At 48.7% G+C, this 22,567-nt stretch overlaps 1 protein-coding gene across 9 annotated transcripts in view; it reads right to left on the reverse strand.

Annotated features, from left to right (window-relative positions):
* Eps15l1 (epidermal growth factor receptor pathway substrate 15 like 1) overlaps nt 1–22,567 on the reverse strand; it is an 87,130-nt gene that overhangs the window by 25,187 nt on the left and 39,376 nt on the right. For 6 of the 9 annotated variants that reach the window (XM_076914450.1, XM_034520083.2, XM_034520086.2 and 3 more), the window contains exons 10-21: nt 21,309–21,466; nt 19,155–19,311; nt 18,828–18,913; nt 18,339–18,411; nt 17,865–18,026; nt 17,030–17,227; nt 15,878–16,042; nt 10,959–11,082; nt 10,157–10,207; nt 9,110–9,246; nt 6,053–6,113; nt 5,191–5,273 (exon numbers count right to left, since the gene is read on the reverse strand). In XM_076914450.1, coding sequence (XP_076770565.1) covers nt 5,191–5,273; nt 6,053–6,113; nt 9,110–9,246; nt 10,157–10,207; nt 10,959–11,082; nt 15,878–16,042; nt 17,030–17,227; nt 17,865–18,026; nt 18,339–18,411; nt 18,828–18,913; nt 19,155–19,311; nt 21,309–21,466 — 1,455 coding nt within the window. The remainder of the gene's footprint in view (nt 1–5,190; nt 5,274–6,052; nt 6,114–9,109; nt 9,247–10,156; nt 10,208–10,958; nt 11,083–15,877; nt 16,043–17,029; nt 17,228–17,864; nt 18,027–18,338; nt 18,412–18,827; nt 18,914–19,154; nt 19,312–21,308; nt 21,467–22,567) is intronic. The other 3 variants (XM_076914451.1, XM_034520084.2, XM_034520088.2) reach the window with 1 other exon arrangement.

Here is a 22,567-nt window from a genome sequence, read left to right on the forward strand (position 1 = left end):
AGGCCTTCACTGTCTGGAATGTCCCAGGAAGAAAGTGTTAGGTAAATGCCTGCCACACACTGTAGACCAGCAGAGACAACACACTGAATACAGCTGCCTCACCTGTCATGGTCCATCACGCTGAGAACATGAAGAGGAAAAAGTTCCAGAAAAACAGTTCCTGAGTCTGAAATAACTTTTACTGCAGCATGCTGTAACTGTTCTACTTGCCAAATGTGCCTTGTTTACGAGTCATGCTTTTCCAGAAGTGCAGAGGGAACAGCAAACACAGGATTCAGGTATCCACTCGGGGAGGGCTCCCAAGATGGGTCCTCACAGGCTAAGAGGACACTTGTGTATCGTGAGGCACATGGACAGGATCCCACCTCTTTCTGAAGCCTGTGTCTACAGACCCTCAACTCCTCCTGCCTTGGGGACTGGGAGGAGGTAGAACAGGGTCAGCTACAGGTTAGCGGTTGCGGTTTTGTTTTTTGTTTTGTGTGTTTTTTTTTTTTTTTTTTTTTTGAGATAGGGTCTTGCCATAAACCTGAGGCTGCCCTCAAACGCATGTTATTCTAGCCTCCAGACAAGACACAAGATGAGAGAGCTATGTACCACTCACTCACTCACTCACTCACTTTTGATGCTGGAGAGATGGCTCAATCAATATACTTGCAAGCAGGGCCTAGTGACTTGAATCTAATCTGGGTTCACATGGTAGAAAAAAATACTGACTCAAGCTTGGCACATGGGTGCCATGACACCCTGCCCCCAAGGAAATGCAATTTAATACAGAAAAAAAAAAGGCACTTGTAAGCTGAAGATGCGTCTCGAGCCTATGTACACTCAGTCCTGATTCTGGGGTCTGAAGTCCAGAAGCCTGCCGAGAGGGCTGCAGTGCAGCTGAGGTGCCCTGGTCTCGGGTTTCCTGGCTGTGAGCTATGTCCTGGGACAGGTGTCCTGACTCAGGAATCCCTAGGCAGGAGGACCAGGGCCTAAGCAGTTCTGCTTTCTAATCCACACAGGACTGCTTGACTCTCCAGGTCGCTGTAATATCCCAGGCACGGCAGATGTGTCACCTCCCCAAGCCCACCAAACAATCTGTTACCTTGAAGTGGATAGGCTTGACTGTGTCAGCCTGGTGCCCTTCATAAGGCTCTGTCCTGTCCAGTGCCACAACACCCAGGCAATTTTCCACTCCAATTTTACTTTTTCTTTCTTTTTTGGAAATGTTTCACTGTGTATCCTTGGATGATCTAAATTCATTTTGTAGACCAGGCTAGCCTTGAACTCACAGAGATGTACCTGCCTCTGCCTCCCAAGTGCTAAGATTAAAGGTGTGTGCCACCAGGGTCCCCTTGTAGGCTGTTTTGACAATCTTAAGCTTCTCAGTCTTTGGAATCTGGCTCTTTCCTACTCAGGTGCTAGATGCAAGGCTGCTGTTTTTAAAAGTGTTCCCACAGGGCCTGAGCACTGGGGAAAACAGGGTATGTTCCCACTGACAACAAGGATTCTGAAGCACGGATGAGCTAATAACCACTGCAACTGCCTCAAAATCCTGTCAATGTAGGCTGTTCATACCTCCTCCAGAGCAGTGTTGAGAAATAGCCAAAAAGGACTGGTGGTGAGCCCCTGCCTGGCATGCAGGGAGACCCTGTGTTCCATCAGCACCAATGCAAAGATTTAAAAAAAAAAAAGAAAAGAAAACAACAACAACAACAACAAACCAAACCACACTATGGCTGAAAGTCACTAAAAAGGGGCTGCACCCACCTACTACTGCACAGGTGGCCTTTCTTCTGGGTGCGGGTGGAAGGAGGGTGAGAAGTTAGATTTACATAGCCCTGGCTGTCCTGGAACTCACTCTGTAGACCAGGCTGGCTTCGAACTCAGAAATCCACCTGCCTCTGCCTCCCAAGTGCTGGGATTAAAGGCATGAGCCACCACTGCCCAGCTGGAAACTCAGTTTTAAAACAAACAAATGCCATTGACACTCAGCAAGTGCCTAGAATATTCAGCTGGGAACCTGTGCTGGCTTTATGTCAAGATGACACAAGTTCAAGTCATGGTCGGCGAGGAGGGAGCCTCAGTTGAGGAAATGGGACCATGGGGCATTTTCTCAATTAGTGATTGATGAGGGAGGGCCCAACCCATTGTGGGTGGTGCCATCCCTGAGCTGGTTGGTGGTCCTGGCTTCTTTAAGAAAGCAGCTGAGTAAGCAAGCCATTGGGAACAAGGCAGTAAGCAGCATCCTCCATGGCCTCTGCATCAGCTCTGCCTCCAGGTCCCTCCTCTGCTTGAGTTCCTGTCCTGACCTCCTTCAGTGGTGAACAATGATATGGAAGTGTAAGTTGCTTTGCTCATGGAGTTTCATCACAGCAATGGTAACACTAAGACGGACTCTACTGCTGGCAAGATGCCTGCTGGAACCAGCCTGCTGTCACCTTCCTCAGCACAGCTGTGCAGAGCTAGAACACCCTAATTTGAGGACTGAGGAACGGCACATACTGCTGCCCCACCCTGCTCAGGTGCGGAAGGGCTGGTGGTGATGGTTAAAAAAAGAAAAAAAGAAAGCTAAGAGGAAAAAAAAAAAGCCCTTGCCACTCTACTTTCATTTCCCTTCAAATTTATTTATACCGGGTGTTGTTCTTGAAAACTAGCAAGGTAACCAGAGAGAAAAATCAGTAGTGGGTGGGGGCAGGGCAGGCACAGTCCTTACATGTGTCTTGAAGTCAAGGAGCCCCAGTACGGTGCAAATACTACATGGGACAAGATCTTCCACAGCCCTACTCAACTCTGTCCTGGCCTAGAGCCAAGAACAGGGAGTGGGCCTGGCTTTCCTGTCTTTGCCAGAGGGCCGGGAGTGAGAGGACACACAGTAGCACAGGCTTGTATTCCTTGGGAGAAGGGGGCCTATGCAACTGCAGGGTAGCTGGGCAGAGATCCAGGGAAAGACTAAGTAGGGGTTGGTAGCTAGTACATTCTCCAGTCTTGAATCTCAGTACATCGGTGAACAGCCCAGGCCCCAGCCCACAGCCATGTGCATGCCACTCACTGACCACTCTGACCTTACTAACAGTTTTACACATGTGTGATGGATGTATTCCCATAGCCCTGACATCCCTCCAACTCCCAAGGAACCCTTTCTTTCCGAGTCGTCCTTCTCCTATGTCTTTGGTATTCTGGTTCTCTCTGTGGCTGCTGAGCTTAAGTCAGGAGTTTGTGTATGTATACGCAGTCAGCCAGTGGCCACAGCACAGCAGAGAAAACGCATTCTCCATCAGAACCTACAACTTCAGACACTTTGTACACTTGGTCAGGCTTTTGCTGGGCTGACAATGAGCAGAGACAGGTTCCAAGCCTAGAGAGCAGAAAGGAGCCCACTGAAGCTAGCTTGAGATAATCTTGATCACCAGCCCTTGTAGGCTGCTGCCCCCACGTGGCCGTCATGTCGTGAGGCCACTGGCTGTCTCTGCCTCTCCAATGCCAGGTGCTGTCTACTGGCTGCCCCTGGATCTGCATGCACAGGGCTCCTAAGTGTAACAAATGCAGGTCTCCAGTTAGAAGCCATGCCTCCCTGTGCCCTCTATGTATGTTTGTCACTGTACTGAAAACCTGCAGCATGTCAACTGTTGCGCCTGTTGCTAGCCTTTGGCACCTGAGAATTACTTTGGCAGCTGAGACACCAGTAAAGAGGGCATGCTGGGTGAGGGCAGGGACCTCAGGATTAGGTGCTGGCTTCCATTTGTGGTTGGTCTCCATCTCTTGGGTTCCACACCTGAATTCATTCAACCAACCTCATACTGAAGAGAGAAAAACATTGCATCTTTACTGAGTGCACACAGGCAGTTTCTCTCTATGATGGAGATAATGCTTGCAGCACTCACATCCTGCAAGACACCTGAAGCCACCCAGAGGTACAGTCTGTCATGTTCACAATGAACTGAGTCATGTCACAGGAGGGATGCCAGAAAGGATTTTGATATCCCCTGGGGCATCATGCAACCTATCTTTATGGATACCAAGGAGTGCCTGCACCCTCAGAACTCCCTCCCACCACCTCCTTCAGGTGGATAGAGCCAACAGGGAATAGACTTGCTGCCCTAGGACTCCCTCACCACATGGCCCCAGCAGAAGGACGGACTGTGCTGGGGAAACCATGCCCCATGAGGAGCATTTGCAAGGCACAGCACACTGTTCATTCTAGGGACAGAGCTATCCCTTGCCAGGAGGGGAGCAGAGTAGACAAGGTGCTGGTTCAGGCAAGCAGAAGCGGAGACAGCACACCTGTGACACTACTGTCCTCAAATACTTTAAGACAGGCTGGCTTGACCTTTATATTCATTGCCAAAGATGACACCAACATCCATCAACCCAGGTGACACAATGCACCTGGTGTGCTGGGCCAGGACCTGTAACTTAGTCCTCTCACCAAGACCAGGCGAGCAGGTCTCGATAAGGATGGGCCCTAGTGCTTTCTTCTCTGACAGGTCTGACCTCCAAGTCACAGCAGGCCTCCCACCTGAGCCTTCCTAGTACTGGTGGAAGGCCTGCACCCTACCAGTTCATCTGGGGGGCTACCTGCCGGCTGACTTTCTGTAGAGCTCAAGATGTGGCTCTCTAATCACAGCCCTTTCAATGAGTAACACCAGCCACGGTGTACTCTAGAGCCAGAGCAGAGGAAGCCTTTCAGACACTCCTGCTCAAGCCAGGCTGTGGCTTTTGTCCTTGAGCAGTGCAGGCTGTCTTCGTGTACATATTTATTCATACTTGTTTTGAGCTTGCCATCCAATACCCTCAAGACTTTAGTCTGTGGAGGTTTCAGGCATTTGTGTGGTTAACTTTATCCATATACCTCAAGCCTGAGGCCTGTTATCCTGACCTCCTAGAATCAACATGCCCACCTCTTCCTCTCTTAGGGCCTTGGCAGACAGAAAGTGTGCTTGGACACAGAGATGCCAACTTCATGCCCTCAGAGCTGATCCTTGTGTGACGCTAGTGAGAGCGAGATGGGCAATGGCTGACGGCACCCATGGGACATGGCTACAGCAGCTTCGAGTGGACCTGTCCTCTCACTACTGTGTACAGTTGTGCCCAAGAGTGTGACAAGTGCAGGCACACACACACATGTGACAGCACTCATGTCTGCCTACCCACACAAGGATCATGTGTACATAGGCCATGGCTAGGCCTTCTCGGGAGAAGCCTTACCTTGGACATCTGACTGAAGTCAGCGAAGCCCTCGGCACTGCTGAAGGAGCTGCTTCCAAAGGGGTCTAGGGTTCCGAAGGGATCTGTGAGTGGCACCAACACAGTTGGGGTTATGGTCTGAGCAGATGTACCCAAGAGTCAAGGGCAATCCTAGGGTTTGCCCTTGGAAATCCTAGAAGCAAGAGACTCAGAGCTGTGAATGTTTCTGAGAAGATGGCTCCTATGAGGCCAGTGGATCACAGTAGGTAAAGGATGGATCAGTTTCTGCCTGAATCTGCCATCCCACCATTCCAGGAGAAGCAGGGGAGATGGAGGGAATGAGACATTTGAGGATGGCTATTTATGTGTGCGGCGGTCATCAGCTGGGAGAGATCTCCACCCCCACCCAACCCCCAGCCCCTTTTCAGATAAGGCTTCACTCTGTAGCCCAGGCTTGTCTGGAACTCAGAGACGCCCCTGCTTCCGACTGAAGGGTAGTAGGATTATTAAAGGTGTGTGCTACCACACCTGGTTCTGTTTTGAAACAGGTTCTGTTTTGATCCTCAGTTTCCCAGTGCTGGGAAGATGTGAGTGTCACCATGTTGCGGTAAATCATGTTGCTCGGAAAATTGTGGACTGTCCCCATTAAGAGTCCCCACAGCACTGGTGTTAACAGAGAAATTCCTATAGTCTGGAAGAAAGCCAGCTCCTGCTGAGAAGCCAGCCTTGTGAGGGGTGAGATGGGGAGGAGGACATTCATTTGCCCTAGAGTCTCAGGCAAGGACCTAAAAGTTCCACGCAAGGGCACACTTATCTGGGGACTGATGGTATTACTGAGGTGTGCCGTGTGCTCAGGAGAACAGGAGCTTCAAGTCTCTCTCACCTGAACCTTTCGAGGAGAGGCTGGAGGATGAGAAAGGATCGCTGGACTCAAATGGGTCGAGCTGAGGGAGGAGAGAGGAAAAGTTTATTCTGCCATCTAGCCTCTCAACCATACTTTCCCTGACAGTTTTAGATGCCGTAAACAATACTGCACCTCAGGGAGGGTGGGGTGACCAGACAAACCTGGGCAGTGGAGAGTAATCCTCAACAGATGCTCTGCTGCAGGTAACACTGATCGATTCTATAGACCCACAAATTACCAATGAACTGAAGGCCTGAGAAGCGAACCACAGCCAGACACAGACAGCACTAAGATCTGGCAGATGGGATACGGGTGGAGATCCTGCCTAAGATTCCCCGGTAAGGGTTTGGGAGTTTGGTTCAATAAGGTGAGGAAAGGTCTGTCTTCCAAGAGAATCAGAAATGACACATGCCTGGCAAATTCTAAGAGCACTTAATTTATCAGGCTTGGAGGCACAACCCTTTAATCATAGTACTGGGGAGACAGAGAGGCAGGCAGATGTCTGAGTTTGAGTCCAGTCTGGTTTACAGAGAAAGTTTCAGGATAGCCAGGATTCCAAGAAAACCCCTCTCTCAAAAAAGCAAAAAAATAAACAAACAAATAAATAGTAAAAATTATAAGAGTAACCAACTCTTTTAAACTCACACCTGACATCCCAGCACACAGGATGCCAAGGCAGTAGGATACCTGTAACTCTGAAGCCAGTTGGAACTACCCAGAGAGACTGTGGGGAGCCGACAGAAGGCAGCTATCATCCTTGCATCCATCTTGAGCCATATACCCTGACAAGAGACTTGTTTACAATAGCCTACAACAGCTGAGCACACTCTGATAACATCTTGTTTTAGATACCCTGGATTTTCCCTTGGGTGTGTGAGACTTAAAGGTGTGATTCAGAGCCAAGACTTAAAGGTGTAACTTAAAGGTGTAATTTAGAGATAAGACTTAAAGGTGTGGCTTAGAAGTGAGACATATAAAAGGTGAGAGGCAGACAGGAGAAATTATTATATTAGACACTTGTACTTGGAAGAGAACTTGGAAGGAAACAGAGAACAGGATAAGGACTTGAGACTTGGTACTAGGAACTAGGGACTTGGAGAGAAGAAGAGAGACTGAAGAATAAACAGGACTGAATCACACCCTGTCTGGTCTCCATTCTTCGTGTCTGTCCTCACTCTCTCTCTCTCTTGCTGAACCCCGACCCGTGGACTGGAGCAGCTTGGGGCAGTAGAGCCGAAACATTTTAGCCCCCAAGGCTTTTGGCAGTGCGGGTTCCAACATTGATAGCTTGGGCCACAACACGTTGGTCCCCAAACGTGGGATAGAGTGGTTCTTGACAAGAGACTATGTCTCAAAAGGAATAGAGAAATGGAGACAGAGATCCAGATAAAAGGATCAAATCAAAAATGACAAGGCTGCCAGGTGGGGGCACACAGATTCTCTGAGTCCTGCACCAGCCAGGGCTCACAGAGTACCTGTCTCAAAAAATAAAGTTCTGGGCTGGAGCTCAGTGGTTACAAGTTGCCCTTCCTGTTGGCTCACAACCACATGTAACTGGAGGGTCAGGGATCTGATGCCCTCTTCTGGCCACCATAGACACCAGGCACTCACACGGTGCACACACAGACATACAGGCAAACACCTATACAAATAAAATAAAATGTTTTTAAAATTAAAAAAAAATTGCAACAGGAATGCAATTATAGTTTGTGCTTCATGCTCCAACATGCTGGGCAAAAGGATAGCACTCTAGGATTGTACAAGCATGGTGAACTAACTGTGCATGGGACCCCAGTCTCACCCATGAAAATCATTTTCTTCTCTCCTGTGGGATGTGGGGTGAGTGTATATGCAAAGGCCAGAGGTACCTGGTCCACCACTCTCTGCCTTGTTCCTTTGACTCAGGGGCTCTACTAAACATGGAGTTGGGCTGACAGCCAGCAAGCTCCAGTGTCCCCTCTATCTCTCTCCAGATCAGTACCAGAGTTACAGCTGTGCATGTCCAAGAGCACAGGCAGTTTGTCTCATGGGTAGGGTCTGAAGGCAGCTCAGGCTTTCATAGGGTGCTCTTAGGCTGCTTAGCCAACACTCCCTGCCCTGTAGATTATTTATTTATTTATTTTTGAGACGGCATATCACTATGTAACCAAAGTACTTGCTATGAAGACCAGGCTGGCCTCAAACTGTTTCTTGCATTCAGTACACAGCCTGAAGAGAAATTCACACAGCATTCTGAGTGCAACTGCACCCTGGCATGTCTGACCACAGAAGGTCAGGCGTGGAATTTGCATTTGTATCATGATGTCAGGTCTGGCAGGGGCAGACTAGATCCTCAGAAAGTTACACAAAAGGGAAAAAAAAACCAAACAAGCAAGCTTGGTCCCTCCTAGCCTTTTGGTTCCTATTTTTCTTCTCTGGCTTCTGTAACGTTATATTTACACCAGAACCAATGGCCATACTAGCCTCCATAATTCTGAACCAAAATAAAGTTCTTTGCTTTATTAAGTGTCCAGCCTCAGGAATTGTATTAGAGAAATAGAAACCAGGTCATCATCCTCTAAGTTATCTAATTCAAATCTAACACAGAAACATATATACATATATATATATATATATATATATATATATATATATATATATATATACACACACACACACACACACACACACACACACACTTTAAATTATAAGACAAAAAATAAATAAAAATGTGATTTGAAAGACTCTGTGTGACACAGAGCCTTACTGTTCAACAGGTGTGGCTACCATGACCAGCTACATGTGATATTCTGCTATAGCTATAGGAGACTGAGTGGAGGTGGGAGCAGAGAACCACAGCACAAAGAGAGACTGGAAGGGACAAGAGCTATGAGAAGATGCCCTGGCCTGACTTGGCACTGTGTACATTGGCTCAGTGACAGTGCTGGGTGCCACTTTAACAGCCAGGAATGAGACCAGGCTTGTGATGACAGCCAGCCTTCCAGACACCATGAACCAATCCCAACACATGTCAGAGGCCCCGAAGAAACCACTCACCTTTGAAGGTAAGGAAGGGTTCTTTGTGAAGGGGTCTGAGGTAAATGGGTCATTCTTTGTCTGTTTCTTGAAGAAGTCGTCACTGGTTGAGCTGTGGAATGGGTCACTTTCTTTGAAAGGGTCCCCTCCAAATGGATCTGGAGAAAGAGGGCACAACTGGTGACCAATGGCACCTGGGAGACGTGTGGACATGGGCAACAAGGAGAGAGAGCTCAGGATGAGGCAGAAATTGTGGTGACTGTGTGGTCCATTGTCCAGGAATTAGAATGGGAACAATGGCCACGGGTTAGGAGACCCTTTCGGGGCGATGAACTGTACTCCAACCTGCCACAAGTCTATATATCTGTCAACAGCTTTATTAGAGCAAGAGGGATGGCTAAGTGTTTGTTTTAAACCTGACAGCCTGACCCACATGGTGAAAGATAACTGACTCCTGTAAGTTGTTCCCAACTTCCATACACAGGACACATACACACACATACACATTCACACACACACATATACATATGCATAAACATGCAATAATTAAAGATTCTTGAGACATTCCTCTGTCTACTGAGTGACACCATGCCCAGCGATACAAACTTTTTTTAACAGAGAATTTCATGGTGTATACATTATGCTCTGTAATAAAGCTGCATGTAAAAATAACAGCCACTATGGTTGATGCCAGGGCAGGAAACACTGCTGTCACCAGGCACTGGGTAGGGTGGAAGCTACGGTGTGACAGGTGGGGAATCTCTGCGGGGAGGCAAATATTCCAAACCTTTTGTTTCTGTGGTACTGGGGAACCCAGGCCTTTGGACATACTAGGCAAGTCAAAACAGAATAATAAAGGCCAAAGAAAAGGCACAGGTAGTGTATCACAGCTGCCCTTTGCTATGACATCATTGTCCCTGGCATGGGTGGCAGGGAGTCCCACCATGTGTGACAGTCACACCACATACCCAACATAGACAGCTAGAGCACAAGTGACCCCGCCTTTAAATAAAGTGAGTCTGAGGAGACTCTGGATGTTGTCAGGAACACAAGGAAGCCAGTCTTTACCTGTAGCTGTTGTCTGCTGCTCTGAGAAGGGATCACTCTGGAAAGGGTCACCTGGAGCAAAGAGAGAAGCAGTCAGATGAGTGGAGGGAGGACAGTAGAGGCAGACCTTTTGCCTGGTTCAGGGGAAACAACTGATCTGTCTCCTTGCACTTGACATTGCTGTAGCACAGTCATGGTGAAAATGGCAGCTCCAGGCAGGCAGACAGTCAAGGTCAGCTGGGATGCTTGGCTGGCAGCAGATACAATTAGTCTTAGAGAACTCACTTTTCTTTCTCCATCCAGGATCCCCACATCTCCTTCTACCTTACTCAGTAAGAGGACAGGGACACAAGTAGCTGTCCTGATCATGTCATGATGACCTACAATGATGCCAAAGTGCTGGATCTGTCCCTGAGACCTAAGATGCTACTATCAAAATCTAAAAGCTTCCCAGGCGTGTACTCAGGAGGCAGAGGCTGGAGAATCTCTGAGTTCAAGGTCAGAGTGATCTACAGAGTGAGTTCTAGAACAGGCAGGGTGACACAATCTCAAAACAAACCAACCTCTGAAAGCTAGGGGCTGGAGAGGTGGCTCAGCAGTTAAGAGCATCTGTTGATCCTGCTAATGACCTAGGTTCAATTCCCAGCACCCACATGGTAGTTAAACTGTCCGTAACTCCAGCTCTGGAGAATCTGACACCCTCTTTTGCCCTCTGGGGAAACTGTACACAGATGATGCATGTGCACATAGACAAAACACTCATATGTATAAAAAATATCTTAAAAAGAAACAACAGTTTATGGGAACATAGGCTGGGGTGTACCTTTGAAGGGGTCAGCTCCTTTAAATGGGTCGGACTTGAAGGGGTCTTCAGCCTGGAAGGGGTCTGGATGCAGTTCCTGGGAGTTGTTGCTAAACAATAAAGCTTTGTTTTTGAAAGGATCATCCTAGGATGGTGAAGAAAGGACAGGCGCTGAGTTACTTCTGATTTAAGCCAAGTGCAGGATTCCATACCTAACTCAGATCTGCACTGGATGACATGTGACCCAGGACAGAGTACCTGAAGAGGAGTCACCTCAGAGGAGATTTTGGCCAAAACCCAGCCTGGACATTGGTCTACTTGCTAAGGTAAAAATGGAAGCCATGCATGGCACATGGAGACACTGTGTCACGGCTCTGCAATTTTTCAGTAAATCTAAAATGACTCTAATAAAGTCTCTGAGCAGAATGAATAGATGGAATTTACCCACCCATGTGGTGAAATACTACTCAGCCCTGAGAAGGAAGGAAATGCTACTGTAAATGGAGAAGCCTTAGGGATGTGCAGCTAAGTAAAATAAGACATCAGTGACAGTGATAAATGTGGTGAGTCTCACTCACAGCCTGAGGTCTGGGGCCAGAGCCTAGCCAACGGAGGGGAACAACCCCCACCCCCACAGTTCTATGTAAAGAAACAAGTGGGCCGACTCTGCCCAAGTAGGAAGTGGGGCTGGAGGTGACAGTGGAGCATCGGGGGTTGCTGACACATGCGGGATACTGCATATCTGTAAAACGTGCTTAGTTCTGGAACAGGAGCATGACATGAGGGGTGGGTGTGCCCTGCAAACAGAATGTTGGGCTGAGAAATCGGGGATCTGTTCTGCTTAAAAGACACAGTCTTCCACAAAACAGGGCTATTTAACTGGAACAGTTTTGTTTGTTTGTCTGGTTTTTTAAAAAAGGCAGGGTCTCGACAATCAAGTCATGTCAAAGCTGAGGCATCTGTGAAAGCAGACAATGGTTCGGAAAAATGGCATGAATACTCCAAAAGGCTATTAAACCCAAAAATAAGTCCAAAAGTCTAATGAGGTACCAGCACCTGGGATAGAAATAATGCCTGGGGTGGGGGTGGGTGGTTAAGAGAAGGAAGCACACTTGTTACCCTGGTCCTGGGAAGCCCAAGGCAGGAGGATCAATAGTCCCTGGCCAGCCTAGCCACACAGCAAGATTCATTCTCAGGAGATGAAAAAAGAAAGATAAAAAAATAATAATAAGCAGTAGTCACTGCCTTGGGCTGTGAGTAGGTGAAGAAGTGGGTGGGCCATCTTCTTACCTGGAACCAATTCTTCAGAGCTTCTGGGCACAGGCCTTCCTAGGGAAGCCAGGCCTGGTGCTCAGGGAGGTCAAACACTGATGCAGCTAGCATAGCAGCTGCTGATGACGCTTGGGCACTGCCAGCCCCGAGATGGACATACACTAGAGCAGCTGCTGGGGTTCAAGGACAGAGAACCTCAATGGAAGACTCTGACCAAAGGAAGCCCTTGCACTGGGGCAGGAGATAACTCCCTCTGCCACACCATGGACAGAGGAAGCACACACAGCTGTTGGGGTTCAAGGACAGAGAGACACTTGCACAGGGTCTAAGGAAGCCCTGGATCGGGTAAAAGACAATCCTCTTGTACTACTAGCCCTGGGTAAGGAATGGACTGTGTTCTAAAAGACAGAGGAAAGAGGGATGGAGTTAGCCACAGCAGCTCAGCCTCAGAAAGGAAGTTCAGTTAGCTCTGGAGGGCCAGTTACTGACAATCCAGTGTTTCTATCACTGAAGGGAAGACAATGAGCACAAACGTGCCTGGGAACTCACTACCAGTCCAGTAAGTGGAATGCTGGGGTCTACACCATAATGTCAGGAGAAATCCATATTTCATGCAGCTGTGGCTCCTTCCCCTAGGGGGCCATAGAATAGCTGGATGCAGCTAAGTGGCAAAGTCTTACTGAGCAGGCGTGCAGCTCAGCATGCAGCCAAGGCCCTGGCAGGACTCACATTAAAAGGAAGAAAAAACAGTGACAGTCCGTGCCAGACTCAAAGCTGAAAAGAGCCTCCCGCCCCTAAACATGAATATAGCTAGCCACCAGCCAGGAAAATAAGGAGCCTGTCACCCTAGGGGACAGAAATACAAGGGTTACGTATAGGCCTATGGTTCTTCAGAATAGAAGACCCATTCTGTCACCATGCAGACAAGCAGATGAACTTATACCTACAATGTTACTAGTAAACGGCACCTTCTCTGAGTACTAAGTCATGCAACCGGTTGCTTGGTGACTGAGCACGGTATAAGGGGAGATACTACACTAGGGTGAGCAAGAACTACCACCACAGAGGTAGAACATGTTAACTACTTTTATTTAATTACTAACTTGTGCTGCATGAAGGATGGGACCCAGGGCCTCCCGCTGTTGAGCCACTCCCAGCTGCAGAAAACCCTTTCAAAGGCAAGGCAGCAGCTAGCCCCTAAGCTCTGCTTGATTTCAGAATACAGACAGCCACGAAGGAGACCCAAGAAGTTTCTGTGACATCCCTGGCTTTTACAGAGTGCTGGGTGTTGGTTATGGAGATGCACGCCTTTTCTTATGAGCACTTGGAGACAGAGGCAGATGGATCTCTGTGAGCCCAAGGCCAGCCTGGTCTTCATTTATGAGTTCTAGGACAGCCATGGTTACACCATGAGACCTTTTCTCCAAAAACAAAAAAACAAAAAAACCAAACAAAATGCAGTGTGTTGTGTAGGGGCCCAGTGCTGCTGCTTCAGGACCAATTGTCCTGAAGTAAATATTTCTGTCCTAGCTCAAGCTGCCAGCTAAGCAGCTCTCATTTACAAATCCTTGCTGGGAGCCCATAACCCTGGGTCTTCCATGTTACCGAGGCTGGAATCGGCCAAGTATCCAATCTGTCCTGATAAGTCAGAGTGACAAACTGGGATGGCGCATGGCTTTCTCTCTGCTGTGTGGGATTCCTGGATAGGAAAAGACTTCTATCAGTCACAAGGAATAAACATGGTTTTGGGCTGGGCACAAGGGTCAGTGGTGAGTCCTTGCTAATATGTGTGAGGGCTCAGGCTCCACCTACAGCACTATGAAAGAAAATGTAATTATGGATATGCAGCAGTGAACATGGCCTCTAAGAATCCTACTGCCTCTTGGGCAGTCGTACCTTGGGAACTTAACATTTAGCTAAGTGGCTCAAGAATCACCTGTAGTAAGTTCCAGAGGTGTCACTCTGGTTGCACAGTTCTGTGTAAGCACAGGCCCTAGCTGCACCCCATGAAGAGAATGGACAGAGCACGCTCTGCCCCACAGCCCCAGATGGAACAATGAACAAAGACCTCGCTTCAAACTGTTTATTAAGATATGGAAACAACTCCCCACCCCCAATCTTTTTTTTTTTAAATACAAGATGTGGGTTCCTTCAGACACAAGTCTTGAGTTTCTAGGTAATATATCTGATGGTACGCTGTACAAATGACATTAACCATGAACACTCCACCTGGCTAAACGACGGACAAAAATAACCATGTACAAAATGCTCTGGTGGTGGTAGAAATGACCACCACCTGTAAACTGTCACCCACTACTAAGATGCAACCCAGGATGTGATAAAAGCTACAGAGGAACCTTACACACACCTTTAATTTCTGCAACCAGGATCTCTGAAATTCCAGGGCAGCCTGGGCTGCATAGTGATACTGTCTCAGAAAGGAAAAAAAAGGTGGAAGAGGAGGAGGAAGAGGAAAGAAAGAAGACAGACAAACCAAGAAAGAAAGAAAGAAAGAAAGAAAGAAAGAAAGAAAGAAAGAAAGAAAGGAAGGAAGGAAGGAAGGACAAACCACAAGCAATCCACAAGCAGAGATTTAGAGGGAGCATTTCCCTGGCCCAGGACACAGGACAAGCCAGCTACACAGGGGACAATGGTGAGATGGAGCCAAAGACTGCAGTGGCAAGACGGAAACACACACTGGCTACAGGCCAAAAAGCAAGGAATTCCATGAGAATTCCATGGAACAGATGCCCATGGTGGGCAGAAAGCCACCTACTTATGAGTCAAAGAGTGAAGGGGTCCTCCAGATGGGCAGACATGAGGGACAAACAGCACCTTCTAAATGGTCCAGGGGAAGCACAGGCTTCTCCCTGCGTTCTTGGATGGAAAAGAAAGAGAATAGAGAGGGAAGGTGACTGTGTTTAGAGTGCAAGGTGAGTGGCAACCACAGGAGGGACGGGACAAAGAGGAAAAGCAGCAGGGCTGGAGCAAAGCAGAGCCCTGGAAGATGAGGCAGCCGAGAGGTTAACGTAGCATAATACCCCAGACCAGGACCTGCAGGCCAAACCACAGACAAAGTATGAGTTGGGTCTGATGACTCCAACAAGGGCACTGACAACCTTAGAGAAGGATCACATCGCCTGAGCACTGATGGTTCACAAGCAGTGTGGCTGCACAGTGCTGAGGTCCTCCCAGAGGCCAGCTAACAGCTGGCTGCATAGCACCTGGAGGGCAGGTGTGCTGCGGTGCTTAGTGAGTGCTGCAGGATAGAACTGAGGCCCGAAGTGCTCACTACCAAGCTGCAGCTACAGCTGCAGCCTGTCTCTCCATCTTTCAGAATCACTCGACTTGAATGACACACACTTGCACCCAAGGCTGCATCAGCAGAACACTGAGCTCCCACAGCATGGGACCACACTGGCTTTGGTTAGATTTGCCCTCCACATTTGGGTGATTGGCCCAAAAGAAACACTTCTGAGGAGATGGAACACCTGGGCCTCAAGGCTTCTAGATGACAGGAGAAACTCGGTCACCAGCCCTGGGCCCTGCACAGGCAGATAGCCAGCAAAAACCAAAGGGTGCCACACATTGAGGGAGACAGTGTTGTGAGCAGATCTGCAGCTGCAGCAGAGCCCATGTGGACCCGGAGACTCTTACTCGACCTTTACCATGGCTCCAAAGCCGCCCCTCTCTGCCAGCAAGATGCCTTCATTCAAGGTGGCCAGGTCAGGCAGGCTGGTACCAGAGACCCCATCAGGCACCTGGTCGTACTGTTCCAGGCTCCGGTAAGCTTCTAGGTGGCTCTCCTGTAGCTGGGACAGCTTGCTTCTTGCCTGCAAGACAAACACCATGGACATCAGAGAAGCTCCAGGTGCAGCCAGCAAGATGCCTTCCTTTCCTGAGGGATCATACACACAGGGAAGGACTGCCCTGCCTAAACTGTATCACTGTTTACAGACAGGAGGCACTGGTCCTGTGAAAAGATCCCACGTCATAACCAAACTCTGTTTATATAGCACCTGCACAGCTGACAAAAGATAGGAGGAGGAGGAGGAGGAACCAGAAGGCAGCCTAGGAAGGCTGAGGCAGGAAGACGGATCACAAATTCAAGGCTAACTGATGTGAGCTACTCGATGAGACCAAAGCTCAAGAACACTTTTTAAAAAAAAGACCCAAAATCCAAAAAAACTGAAACCAAACTACACCAAAACAACAAAAATGATGCTGGCCATGGTCATACGAGCTTTAATCCCAGCACTCAAGAGGCAGAGGTAGGTGGATCTCTTGTGAGTTCAAGGACACCTTGGTCTACAGTGAGTTCCAGACCTGCAAAGGCTACACAGCTGCAATCCTGTTACCACCACCAACCACTTCTTCTATTAGCAATGTCTGCAAGTATCTTAGGCCATCTCCAAGGCCTCCCAGTCTCTGAAGGCTGGGAGGAAGAGCCCTGAAATGACTCCATGGAAATAACGCTTATAAAACAATATTAAGACATGAAGCCACTGAGATCAGAGAGGTGCCCACATTGCCCTGTCAGCCTGTAGCCTTAAGACAAGCAGTTAGTTCCAGTCTACAGGACACAGGTTTCTTAGCTGTATGCTAAGGGCATCACCCTGTCTGTAGCCTGCATCCCAGAGACCATAGGAAGACCAATGACCACCATATGCACAAGGACAGGGCAGGCTCAGAGCTTCCTCCTGGCTTTCTGGAAAGGGCCAGCACTCATAGGGCAGGGAAGCAGGCACCCTGAGCCACACCCTACAAAGTTCTCAGCAGCTAACCTCACCAGCATCACTGACCCATTCTTGTCAAAGTACCTGGTTGATGTCATCCTGTGTACACTTCAGGGACCTGAGGATGGTCTCCAGCTGAGCACGTCCAGCCTGGATGCTCTGTTCCAGCTGTGTCTCCTCCTGTTGAAGCCGATTTAGCTCTGACTTTGCCCGGTTTAGGTCATCCTCCTGGGACTTCAAGTCTGACTCCTGAGACTGGATCTGGGTTTTCAATGATGAGATCTGAAGTGAGAGCCAAAAGGACTAACAAATCAGGGCACAGAAAGATAGAGAGACACCAAGCTTTCTCTTTCACTGTGTGTGGAGCTAGAGAAACAGCTAGTGGGTAATGGTGTCAGCTGCCAAGCCTGAAGACCAAGGCAGACATGATGGATAAAGAGAACCAAGTCCCCCTGCTGTCCTCTGATCACACACAAATATATACACAAATTTGCACATGCATGAGCATGAGTGTGTGTGTGCACACACGTACACACACGTGTACACACACACACACACACACACGGCTCTCCCACAAAAATGAGTAAGTATAAGCATAAGGAGTGTACATAGCCAGAGGTCAGTGTATGGGACCTACAGTTAGAGGAAGCAGATCATCTGTGATAAGGGGGTCACAGCAGGAGGCGGAGGCACCTGCAGCCCTGTTCTCTGCTATAGGACATTCAGGGCACAATTACTGAAGTCATGCAGTTTTGCAACTTGATCCCTAGGGAGGGATGGAGGAGGGATGGAGGAGGGATGGAGGGATCGTTCACAGATGAGGCCTCAGGTGCCTAGATGTTTCTCAGCTGGCATTTTATCATCTGTTGGCAAGAGCTGTCAGGGAAGCTCAGAGACACTGGCCATACTGTGAACTCACCGTCTGGGTCTCATCCTGGCATTTCTGCCGCACGTCACTCAGCATGTCCCGCAGCTTAGCCTTCTGCTGGTCCATCTCATCCAGGCGGTCCTGGGCATCCTGTTTCTGAGCCTCAAGCTCCTGCAGACTACTAGTTTCCCGGTCCAGGTCATTTTGTAATTCCTATGGGAAACGGGTGGGACAGTCCCTAAATAAGAGATTAAAAGCAGATACCAGCTGGACTGTGGTTCAGTATTAGAACTTGTGGGGGGGGGGAGGGGGGGAGGGAGAGGGTTCCATCCCTGTGCCCGCCAAGGATGAGCGTGAGGCTCTAGGCTCTATACTCAGAAACCCCAGGTTCTATCCCCAGTGCCACCAAGGAAGCAAAAACACATCGCAATCCCAAGGCTGTCCCAAGCATTGTCATACATCCAACACACAATTCTGACATTATCCTACATTCAGCAGGCCCGAGCCAAGGCGCAGCACCCACACCTGTACTTCGCTGGCTTTCTGTCTGATTGCCTCTTCCTTTTCTCTGATGTCTTGTTCCAACGAGTATTTCTCTCTGCATGTTTAAAAACAATGCATGAAAACAGTTGACACTGCACAGCATAGAGCTGTCATCTTGCCTTTAGGACTGAACCTACACATTCCCATACGTAATGGTCCCTGAAGCCCTCCATGTGTCCTAATCCCTCAGGCTTGCCACAAAATGGTCCTATGTCATCATGACAGCATGTGTCTGAGGTCCTCACCAGAGGCCAGACAGATCAGCTTCTGTACTTTTTACAGCAACACTCCTGGACTAACCAATAATCCTTCCTACCCTAGGGCACAGCAGAACCTGCATGAGAGGCCTTGGTCTCAGTGCCCACTGCCTCAGAGTACAGTGCCTTCACCATCTGACAGACAAAACAGGAAAATGGAGGCTCCAAGGTGACAAAGACTTGCCAACCCACCAGAAAGTAGGCAGTCACGTACCTCTGCAACTGTGCGATCTCCTGGCTAATGTCATCCAGCTCTTTCACACCAGTGAACTCCCCTGACCCGAGAGCACTTGAACTGTCCTAGGATCAAAACTTAAAAGTCTCAGGGAGCCAGCAGCTTACATGTCAGGGGACCAAAACACTGGCCACTGACCTGAGAACACTCCAGGTGGCCCAATCCAAGGATTCCCACCTCCCCCCCCCCTCAGCTCCCACCCCCAAACGTGGCCTGGGAGACTGAGGACTGGGGGGCTCTGGGGCACCAGCACCACCTTCTGGTAGGTGGTGGGAAGAACAGAAACAAGGATGCCTGGCTACTCACTGGAATGGGAGTGCCTCTCTCCGAGGGTGGCACCATGTCAGGCGAGAGGACTTGAGGAGGGTCAATGCCTTTACTGACCTTCTGCTGAATGAAATACATAGCTAGCGCGAATTGCTCTTTGCTTAATTTGCCCGTTTGTCTTGTATCGGCCAGGGCCCTGGGAGAGATGTGGGATGCAATTACACATCAAAGTTGTACTTGCCACCTATCCTGAGCTACCCCTGCTTATCAAGCCCTGGGCACTGCCACCATGTCACCACCAATGCTAATGAGTACCTCCTTAAGGATGGCCACAGGTGTGTGGGAGCAACATTCTGGCCTACAACCAGCATTCTGGAAGAACCCCTCCCCACAACACAAACCCCAACAGTTGACTGTGAGGGTCGAGGCTTTCTTGGTTCATCTTGTTCAAGGCACTCCAGAGAGGCAAGTGCCCAGCACAGACCATGAGTCCCTGGGCAGACGGGGCAGGGCTACATTCTCATTCCTGTTTACTCTATAGATCTGGAGGCTGGGTGTGGCCTTGGGAGAGCCGCACTCTGGAGGTCTCAAGACACACTCCCTGCCCATAGTGTCTTCGACATCAGGAGCTTGCCTCAGACCTCTCTGTGACTCATGTGGAACCAGGGAGAACAGGAGTATCGTAGACCAGCTGATGGTGCATGGCCTGGTGAGGGCAAGTACTTTGACTGTTGGTGTTAAAGTGCAGTCACTTGCCAGGGGTGGGCACAAGGCCTTCACTGGCTCACTCTGCAGCAGCTACCTGCAGAGCATCACTGCAAAGCAGGCTTGGGTTGCTGTCTGAGGCTCCTCCACTTGAGTGGAACAGTTAGTTCTAAAGAAGCAGGCAGCCTGGTTGAAGAGGCAACTGAGTGCCCCCTGACCCTTCCTTGAGGCTGGCTCTTCTCCCTACCTGGCTAGGATTACTCAAGATGGTTCCTTCTGGCTATTAGGTGACCAGCTCGGTTCCCTGATCAAGTCAGAAAGCAGCCAGGAAGCTACTCAAGGCTCTGGTTTAGAACAAGCTAACAATAACCTGAACCACGGCAGTTACCTTGAGAAGGAGCCTCATTCTGAGAGGTCAGCTCTGCCCAGCACTTACCAGAGGAGGTAGAATGAAGGCAGCTCCCTCATTAGCACCAAGTGTTTGTTACACAGTGGCCACCATCTATACTAGAACAGCTGTTGACAACTTGCAAGAAAACCCTGAGAATCAGCCTGATGGCTGGTGACTGTCCCTGTGCTAGCTGGTTTTGTAAACTTTATACAACCTAGAGATATCTAGAAAGAGGGACTCTTGAGACAATGTGTTCATCAGATTGGCCTATAGGTAGTTCTGTGGGGGCATTTTCTTCATTAATGACTGATGGGGGTGGAAATCTCATTGTGGGTAGTGCCAACCCTGGGTAGGTAGTCCTGAGTCTATAAGGAGACTGCGCAAATCATGGGGAGCAAGGCAGTAAGCAGCACTCCTCCATGGCCTCTGTCTGCTTCAGCTCCTGCCTGACTTCCCTCAGTCATGTACTGTGATCTGGAAATGTAAACAGAAACAAGCCATTTCCACATTGTTTTGGGTCATGGTGTTTTATCACAGAAACAGAAACCCTAACTAAAATAGTCCTCCATAGGAGAGCAGGAGTTGGGAGGGCCACTGGACCCTCACCTATCCCTCCCAACCCCTATATGTCATTCTGACCTAATATCATGTAGCCTGGGACCTCAAGAGGTGCCAGGGTCCACAGAGTATGGAAAGTTTACTAAAGAGGACCAGCTGTGGGTCACCAGCAGCACATCTGGCTGACATTTACTGGCAATGCAGCTGCCGCCCCGCCCCCCTCCCCCCTCTCCCCATCACACTCTGGTGATCCACTCGACATCAGTGCATTGTACTTGGAATGTCCGTTTTCCTCTTCCAAGTGGGGCCTCACCGGAACTCCCAGGGCCCTTGTTGAGCTTACTCAAGTGGCAGGTGGAATGACTGTTACAGGTGGCTGTGGCCAGGTAAGGCTTGTGGAGAAGACTGCTTCAACACAGCTCTCCAGTACCAGACAAGAGCTGACCCTACGTCCCTGTATACTGTCACCTGGAAAATGGGAGCCCCCCACCTTCTTTCCCAGCCCCTCAGAGCACCTCCACCAACGTTTCCATCATTACCAGATGTGCGCCAGAAGGTTCTGTGTGAGGCCAGAGTGCATGAAGATCTCCTTAACTTCCTGGCCACTCACATAGCCATCAAGGTCCAGGTCTGTCTTCAAGAAGATCTCGTCAAAACGCATCTTATCCGCCACAGGCACAACCCAGGCCACTGGTGGCTGAAACGGGTTACAACAGAGTGACTTATCTGTGAGCCCTGTCCCAGCCCTCAGCTCTGCCTACAGTTCTCACTGACAGTATCATGCAGCCGGATCCAGGACCCTGGCTAGGAACAGAGAGAATAGAAAAAGATCACATACACAAACACGCTTACACTGAAGCTCGGTCAGCTGGGGATCTCTGCTGCTACCATTTCTGCTCACTGTAAACCCAGAACCACAGCGTATGGGATGGTAAGTTGGAGACAGTCTTAGGATAGAAACGTCCAGGAAGAAACTGCAGCTACTAATCTCTGTATACACTGACTAGCTACTATTCTCTGTATACACTGACTAGCTACTAATCTCTGTATACACTGACTAGCTACTAATCTCTGTATACACTGACTAGCTACTAATCTCTGTATACACTGACTAGCTACTAATCTCTGTATACACTGACTAGCTACTAATCTCTGTATACACTGACTAGCTACTAATCTCTGTATACACTGACTAGCTACTAATCTCTGTATACACTGACTAGCTACTAATCTCTGTATACACTGACTAGCTACTAATCTCTGTATACACTGACTAGCTACTAATCTCTGTATACACTGACTAGCTACTAATCTCTGTATACACTGACTAGCTACTAATCTCTGTATACACTGACTAGCTACTAATCTCTGTATACACTGACTAGCTACTAATCTCTGTATACACTGACTAGCTACTAATCTCTGTATACACTGACTAGCTACTAATCTCTGTATACACTGACTAGCTACTAATCTCTGTATACACTGACTAGCTACTAATCTCTGTATACACTGACTAGCTACTAATCTCTGTATACACTGACTAGCTACTAATCTCTGTATACACTGACTAGCTACTAATCTCTGTATACACTGACTAGCTACTAATCTCTGTATACACTGACTAGCTACTATTCTCTGTATACACTGACTAGCTACTAATCTCTGTATACACTGACTAGCTACTAATCTCTGTATACACTGACTAGCTACTAATCTCTGTATACACTGACTAGCTACTAATCTCTGTATACACTGACTAGTTACTAATCTCTGTATACACTGACTAGCTACTAAT

Source organism: Arvicanthis niloticus, chromosome 16 (genome assembly GCF_011762505.2).
Source record: "Arvicanthis niloticus isolate mArvNil1 chromosome 16, mArvNil1.pat.X, whole genome shotgun sequence".
NCBI lineage: Eukaryota > Metazoa > Chordata > Mammalia > Rodentia > Muridae > Arvicanthis > Arvicanthis niloticus.